The sequence below is a fragment of the Colobus angolensis genome, unplaced genomic scaffold, assembly GCF_000951035.1.
Source record: "Colobus angolensis palliatus isolate OR3802 unplaced genomic scaffold, Cang.pa_1.0 Scaffold7, whole genome shotgun sequence".
NCBI lineage: Eukaryota > Metazoa > Chordata > Mammalia > Primates > Cercopithecidae > Colobus > Colobus angolensis.
The window spans coordinates 25,560,830-25,568,710 of NW_012120709.1; the positions used below are offsets into that span (position 1 = coordinate 25,560,830).

Consider the following 7,881-nt stretch of genomic DNA (forward strand, 5'->3'; position numbering starts at 1 on the left):
CTGAGGCAGGAGAATGGCGTAAACCCAGGAGGCGGAGCTTGCAGTGAGCTGAGATCTGGCCACTGCACTCCAGCCTGGGTGACAGAGCGAGACTCTGTCTCAACAACAACAAAAAATAAATAAAAATAAAACGCTTCTCATTAAACACTCAGCTCTCAAAGCCGCCACTTCCAGGTTTTTGCTCAGTTCTATGTCCCATACCCTGCCACTATGGAAAGGGGGAGAAAGCCCAGGGCCTTGGGAGTTCCTGCCCCATCAGTATTTCCGTTTCCTTTTTTTTTTTTTTTTTTTGAGACAAGGTCTTGCTCTGTCACCCAGGCTAGAGTGCAGTGGCACGATCACGGCTCACTGCAGCTTCCACCTCCCTGGCTCAATCGATACTCCTGCTTCAGCCTCCCAAGTAACTGGGACCACAGGTGTCCACCACCACGCCTGGCTCATTTTTGTAATTTTTGTAGAGATGGGGTTTCACCATGTTGCCCAGGCTGGTCTCGAACACCTGGGCTCAAGTGATTTCCCCACGTCGGCCTCCCAAAGTGCTGGAATTACAGACAGGCATGAGCCATCGCGCCAAGCCCGTTTCCTTGGGAAACGTTTTGAGCGTCTGTTAGGTATCATACGCTCTGACAGGGGAAACAAAAACGAATATAAGTCATTGACTATGGTTCACAATCTGCGTGGTGGCAGACACAAACTTATAATTTTATTTCTTCTCTCATACAGCCGAAAAAGTGGTTTAACATACACTGTTTCATTTATGCCCCAAAACAGTCCTGTGAGGTCAAAGTCCACAAGGCGCATGATATCGCTCATCTTGATCTCCCGGTACCCGCGCATTTTAGGAAGAAACACGCTCAAAGGGATGAAGGGTCCGCTCTCAAGCATTTTAGCTAGCGAAGTTATAGTCACATCCGGCAAAGTCGCACACTGCGGAACTAGGACTGCCGCGCGCGGCCCCGCCCACTTTTCCAGCAGCGGGAAGCTGTCACCCCGACTCTAGAACTCCCGGGCCCGGGGGCTCCCGGAAGCTGCCGATCACGTGATTCGCTGGCTCAGCTCACGTGACAAAGCTCCCGGCGGCGGGGGCCCTCGGCCAAAATGGCGGCCTACCTGCAGTGGCGGCGCTTCGTTTTCTTCGACAAGGAGCTGGTGAAGGAGCCGCTGGGCAATGATGGGGCCGCTCCCGGGGCCACACCTGCCTCTGGATCCGCTGCTTCCAAGTTCCTTTGCCTCCCTCCTGGCATCACTGTCTGCGACTCAGGCCGAGGGAGCCTGGTCTTTGGAGATATCCTTCGTTTGGAGCTGTCTTTTCCCTCCCGGGATCCCGAAGAGATCGAGTTAGGATGAAATGTTTGTCGGAGGGGTGCGTGCCGCGCGCCTCTTTCCTTTAGCTGGTCATCCAGAGTTGTTCTGTGGTCTACGGGAAGAAAGAAGGAAGTCCATTTCCTAACTTGGTATCAACTGAGCAATCCTGGGCAAGTCATTTAACCTCTCTGGGTTTTACTTTCCTTATCTGTAAGAGAAGTGTACATGCCAATTTGACAAGCTTAATTTGAGATCAATTTTTAAAAAAGGCAAGTTGGCTTTAAAAGATGAATATGTAAAGTAACATGCTCTCCCCTGCCCGTTATCGTTGGCGAGAAGGTAAATGAGGCTAGCAGTTTGTTGCTTTCGTCTTCATGTTGCCGGTACTCAACTCTGGCCTTTTTCACTTTTTTTTTTTTTTTTTGAGATGGAGTCTTACTCTGTTGCCCAGGCGGGAGTGCAGTGGCACGATCTCAGCTCACTGTAACCTCCGCCTCCCGGGTTCAAGCGATTCTCCTGCCTCAGCCTCCCGAGTAGCTGGGACTACAGGCGTGCGCCACCACACCCGGCTAATTTTTTACATTTTTAGTACAGACAGGGTTTCACCATATTGGCCAGTCTGGTCTTGAACTCCTGACCTCGTGATCCACTCGCCTTGGCCTCCCAAAGTGCTGGGATGGCCCACTTTCTTTTTTTTTTTGAGACGGAGTTTCACTCTTGTTGCACAGGCTGGAGTGCAATGGCGTGATCTGGGCACACTGCAACCTCCGCCTCCCAGGTTCAAGTAGTTCTCCTGCCTCATCCTCCTGAGTAGCTAACAGGCACGCATCATTATGCCCGGCTAATTTTTGTATTTTTAGTAGAGACAGGGTTTCTCCATGTTGGCCAGGCCGGTCTCGGACCCCTGACCTCAGGTGCTCCGCCCTCCTTGGCCTCCCAAAGTGCTGGGATTACAGGCGTGAGTCACCGTGCCTGGCCCTATTCTTTTTAAGATAGGGAGTTCCATGAGATGATATGTAGGAAAATCCTTGAAAATTTTAGAGTTATATGCATGTAATTGTTATCTGAGTTCTGGTCTGAATATAAGTATCTCTCCTTGGAAAGGAGGCTCCTTGACTATCCTGCACATATGGAAGGCCAGATCTGGTTCTTGCCACGTTCCCTACAGCTTACAGGCTTCCAGGCCTACAAACTACGGGTGACACACCTGTACCAACTGAAGCAGCACAATATTCTGGCATCTGTTGGAGAAGATGAAGAGGGCATCAACCCCTTGGTGAGTCCCAGCGGGGAAATGGGAAAGATCCAGAAGCCTGGAAATGATTTTTTCTTGGAGAATGACTAGCATTTACACTTCTGAGGTCTGTCCACAGGTTAAGATCTGGAACCTGGAGAAGAGAGATGGTGGCAATCCACTCTGCACTCGAATCTTCCCTGCTATTCCAGGAACAGAGCCAACTGTTGTATCTTGTTTGACTGTCCATGAAAATCTCAACTTTATGGCCATTGGTAAACACAAGGCAAAACTAACACTCCTAGATTCGTTATAGATTTTCTGCAGAGTTGCTTCTGCCTCTCATCTTTACTGTTTTTGTGAGACCACTTTGTATTGAACTGAGGCCTTTGAGATATTAAAGTTTGGAATGGGGGCCAGGCACAGTGGCTCACGCCTGTAATTCCAGCACTTTGGGAGGCCGAGGCGGGCGGATCACCTGAGGTAGTTTGAGACCAGCCTGACTGACATGGAGAAACCCCATCTCTAGTAAAAATGCAAAATTAGTTGGGCGTAGTGGCACATGCCTGTAATCCCAGCTACTAGGGGGAGTGAGGCAGGAGAATCGCTTGAACCTGGGAGGTGGAGGTTATATGCAGTGAGCTGAGATTGCGCCATTGCACTCCAGCCTGGGCAACAAGAGGGAACCTCCATCAATCAATCAATCAATCAATCAATAAATCTCCATCTCAAAATAAATAAATAAATAAATAAATAAAACAAGGGAACCTCCATCTCAAAATAAATAAATAAATAAATAAATAAATAAATAAATAAAATAAATAAAGTTTGGAATGGGAAGGGATTTAATTTTGTTCTTTGAAAATCTGTCAGTGAGTGCCAATATTCAGGTTAACTATTAATTAGAGAGGTTGGGTATATGGAGAAAGCTTGTCAGTTCTGAGTGCCTCAAGTGGTCTTTTTTTCTCTCTCCACTTCCTGATCTTTTCAGCCTCACTGAAGTAATTTTCTTGTTCTCCTACAGGTTTCACAGATGGCAGTGTTACATTGAACAAAGGAGACATCACCCGAGACCGTCATAGCAAGACCCAGATTTTGCACAAGGGCAACTATCCTGTAACTGGATTGGCCTTTCGCCAAGCAGGAAAGACCACTCACTTGTTTGTTGTGACAACAGAGAACGTCCAGGTATGACCAAGGCCTCCACTCTTAGGAGCAGGCAGGAAGGGCTTCTCCATTGCTCAGGGGGATAGGGTAAGGAAGTGACAGGAAAGGTGGGATTGTTAAACTTTTAATCATATAATTCGAATCATTTGCCTAGCTTTGTATTTTATTTCTTTGCCTAGGAAGCTGGGAAGAGTTAGACTCTGGGCTTGTAGTAAAAAGATGTGAATTCTCTTTCTTTTTCTTGAGACAAAGTCTTAGTGTGTTGCAGGCTGGAGTGCAGTGGCGAGATCTCAACTCACTGCAACCTCTATCTCCCAGGGTCAAGTGATTCTCCTGCCTCAGCCTCCTGAGTAGCTGAGTAGCTGGGATTACAGGCACACAGTAGCACATCCAGCTAATTTTTGTATTTTTAGTAGAGACGGGGTTTCACCATGTTGGCCAGGCTGGTCTTGAACTCCTGACCCTAGGTAATCCACTCACCTTGGCCTTCCAAAGTGCTGGGATTACAGGCATGAGCCACCGCACCTGGCCTTGAATTTTATTTCTAACTAGCTTTTTTTTTTTCCCTTGAGACAGGATCTTGCTGTGTCGCCCAGGCTGGAGTGCAATGGCACTATATCAGCTCACTGCAACATCTGCCTCCTGGGCTCAAGCGATCCTCCCACCTCAGCCTCCCGAGTAGCTGGGATTACAGGCATGCGTCACCATGCCTGGCTAATTTTTGTATTTTTTCTAGATATGGGGTTTCACCATGTTGCCCAGGCTGGTCTCAAACTCCTGGGCCCAAGCAGTCCACCTGCCTCCACCTCCCAGAGTGCTGGAATTACAGGCATGAGCCACTGCACTGGCCTATTTCTAACTAACTTTTTAAATGACAATGGACAAGTATCTTTACTTTTCTTGTTCCTGGTGCCCCAGGTTTACAGCAGTCTACTCTCTCAGAAATACTGTTGATAAAATAGTAGAAGATTATTGCATTTCTCTTACTTGTAGAATTTCTGTACTAGATAGAAATAATATATACAGAGAAAGAAATGGTGGTCCCTGTTATATATTTAATAGATGGGTGATGGTTAATGAAGAAGGTCAGCAGCCAAGAGAAAGACTTAGAATGCTAAGAGGGAAAAAAGAGCCAGTATGGAGATGGGAATACCTTTGTGAAGGCTTAGTGTTACCTCCTCAAAGGAGCCTGTTAACCCCTTTCTTACTTCTGGCAGTCCTATATAGTTTCTGGAAAAGACTACCCTCGCGTGGAGTTGGACACCCATGGTTGTGGCCTGCGCTGCTCAGCCCTAAGTGACCCTTCTCAGGACCTGCAGTTCATTGTGGCCGGGGATGAGTGTGTCTACTTGTACCAGCCTGATGAACGTGGGCCCTGCTTCGCCTTTGAGGGCCACAAGCTCATTGCCCACTGGTTTAGAGGCTACCTTGTCATTGTCTCCCGTGACCGGAAGGTTTCTCCCAAGTAAGGACTCCAGTGAGAAGGGACAGGGAGAGGGCTGGACTTGTTCCCCAGAGTCCGCCTGATTTTAAAATCCTAATGCCTGGATCCTGCCAGTCTTCTACTCCTACTCTGGTGTTTCGTAGATAACATTTCTTTTTTTTTTTTTTTTTTTTTTTGAGATGGAGTCTTGCTCTGTCACCCAGGAGTGCAGTGGCGTGATCTCGGCTAACTGCAACCTCTGTCTCCTGGGTTCCAGTGATTCTCCTGCCTCAACCTCTTGAGTAGCTGGGATTACAGGCATGTGCCACCATGCCCGGCTACGTTTTGTATTTTTAGTAGAGACAAGGTTTCACCATGTTGACCAGGCTGGTCTCAGACTCCTGACCTCAGGTGATCCACCCACCTCGGCCTCCCAAAGTGCTGGGATTATAGGCGTGAGCCACTGCACCCGGCTGGAGACACTTATATCTAGAGTTGGTTATAACGTTTTTTTTTAATGAAAAATGGGTGTTTTTGCTGCAGGTGTTTGCTGCATAGTCCTAGTATACTAGAATGCTCCAGGGAATTTGGACCTGTTTTTTTTTGTTTGTTTGTTTTGTTTTGTTTTGTTTGAGACAGTGTCTCGCTCTGTTGCTCAGGCTGGAGTGCAGTGGCACGATCTTGGCTCACTGCAAGCTCCGCCTCCTGGGTTCACGGCATTCTCCTGGTCAGCCTCCCGAGTAGCTGGGACTACAGGTGCCTGCCCTGACACCCAGCTAATTTTTTGTATTTTTAGTAGAGATGGAGTTTCACTGTGTTAGTCAGGATGGTCTCAATCTCCTGACCTCATGATCTGCCTGCCTCGGCCTCCTAAAGCACTGGGATTACAGGCGTGAGCCTCCGCGCCCATCCTTATTTTGTTTTGTTTTTTAACTCTTTTGTCAAAATAAGTTGGGCAGAGGAACAAAGGATTCAGGAGTGGAGAAATTAGAAAGTGCTGGGAAATGTGGGACGCAAGTTTTTTGTTTTGTTTCGGTTTTGTTTTTTTAAGGGGTAGGTGGGGTCTTCTGCATGATGAAAGTACTCCCTGTTAGATGCTGGTTTGTTTTGCTTTCATTCAGTTCCAGGCACAATGTTTTAAATATACCATGTATTGGATGATTATTTTCTAAATGAATGGATATCTGAATGTACTTAATTTTCTCATCTGTTGCTTGGATTAATTGTAGGATCCTAAAGGGTAAGGTCAGGTTTATATGTTCTCTTTCTACAACTACCAGCACAGTGCTGCATGTTATGGGATGTGAGGGACCAGAGAGGTGATTTGTGCTGGGTGGAATGTGCACTAAAGTTATCATGGGAAAGGAAATAAAGGGGAGATAAGACAGAGATGTCCAAATATATGGTGCTTTTTCTTTCCTATGCAGGTCAGAGTTTACCAGCAGGGACTCACAGAGCTCCGACAAGCAGATTCTAAACATCTATGACCTGTGCAACAAGTTCATAGCCTATAGCGCCGTCTTTGAGGATGTAGTGGATGTGCTTGCTGAGTGGGGCTCCCTGTACGTGCTGACGCGGGATGGGCGGGTCCACGCACTGCAGGAGAAGGACACACAGACCAAACTGGAGGCAAGGCCACCAGGCTCCCAGAGCTGGCCACAGGCACCTAGAAGCAGCTGCAGGAACAGGTTCCCCAAGTCATATTGGCTAGGGTGTTTCCCTCCTTGTGGGTCACAGCCTTACTCAGCTTCCTTAGGGTAGGATTATAAGGTAAACGGCCTGGGATAGGGCTTTAGAGGGAAATAATGGCTGGGAGCCTGAGCCCACTCTAAGGGTTCACTTTGTTTCCAGAGCACCTTATGAAATAAGGTAATACTGATCTTGGGGATATCTGGGAGCTCTTGGTTTGTCTAGGATCTTGTCTAAGATCGGAAATCCAGGACTTTCCGTTTTGCGTGTTGTGGGCACATTTTGGGAAAGTGTCTTACCAGGACCGCTTCTACCAATTTTCTAATCTCTCTTCCCTTCTAGATGCTGTTTAAGAAGAACCTATTTGAGATGGCGATTAACCTTGCCAAGAGCCAACATCTGGACAGTGATGGGCTGGCCCAGATTTTCATGCAATATGGAGACCATCTCTACAGCAAGGGCAACCACGATGGGGCTGTCCAGCAGTATATCCGGTCAGTCTGGAGGCACTTTGGGATGTAACTGTGAATGCAGGGACAGGCAGCTAGATAGCTAAAGCCCATCCATGCTCCAGGTAGGGGCTAGAATTCTACCAGGAACTGTTTTTGCTTTTGTGTTTGTTTTGTTTATTTTTGTTAGGTTTTTTTTTTTGAGATGGAGTTTCACTGTTGTTGCCCAAGCTGGAGTACAATGGCGTGATCTTGGCTCACTGCAACCTCCGCCTCCTGGGTTCAAGCGATCCTCCTGTCTCAGTTTCGCGAGTAACTGGGATTACAGGTGCATGCCACCACACCTGGCTAATTTTTTGTATTTTTAGTAGAAACAGGGTTTCACCATGTTAGACAGGCTGGTCATGAACTCCTGACCTCAGGTGGTCTGCCTGCTTCGGCCTCCCAAAGTGCTGAGATTATAGGTATGAGCCACCATGCCCAGCGTTTTTTTTGTTTTGTTTGTTTTTTGAGGTGGATTCTCACTCTTTCACCCGGGCTGGGGTGCAATGGTGTGATCTCAGCTCTCTGCAGCTTCTGCCTCGGGTTCAAGCGATTCTCCTATCTCAGCCTCC

The 7,881-nt window shown here is 47.6% G+C and overlaps 1 protein-coding gene across 2 annotated transcripts in view; it reads left to right on the forward strand.

The window, feature by feature from the left end:
* The first annotated feature begins 968 nt into the window (after positions 1–968).
* VPS11 (vacuolar protein sorting 11 homolog (S. cerevisiae)) overlaps positions 969–7,881 on the forward strand; it is a 13,667-nt gene continuing 6,754 nt past the window's right edge. The window contains exons 1-7 of one of the 2 annotated variants that reach the window (XM_011926925.1): positions 969–1,285; positions 2,433–2,581; positions 2,679–2,814; positions 3,564–3,727; positions 4,924–5,171; positions 6,557–6,758; positions 7,161–7,312. In XM_011926925.1, the coding sequence (XP_011782315.1) occupies positions 1,099–1,285; positions 2,433–2,581; positions 2,679–2,814; positions 3,564–3,727; positions 4,924–5,171; positions 6,557–6,758; positions 7,161–7,312 (1,238 nt within the window). In that variant the 5' untranslated portion in view covers positions 969–1,098. Of the gene's footprint in view, positions 1,476–2,409; positions 2,582–2,678; positions 2,815–3,563; positions 3,728–4,923; positions 5,172–6,556; positions 6,759–7,160; positions 7,313–7,881 lie in introns of both variants that reach the window. The other variant, XM_011926926.1, reaches the window with a different exon arrangement.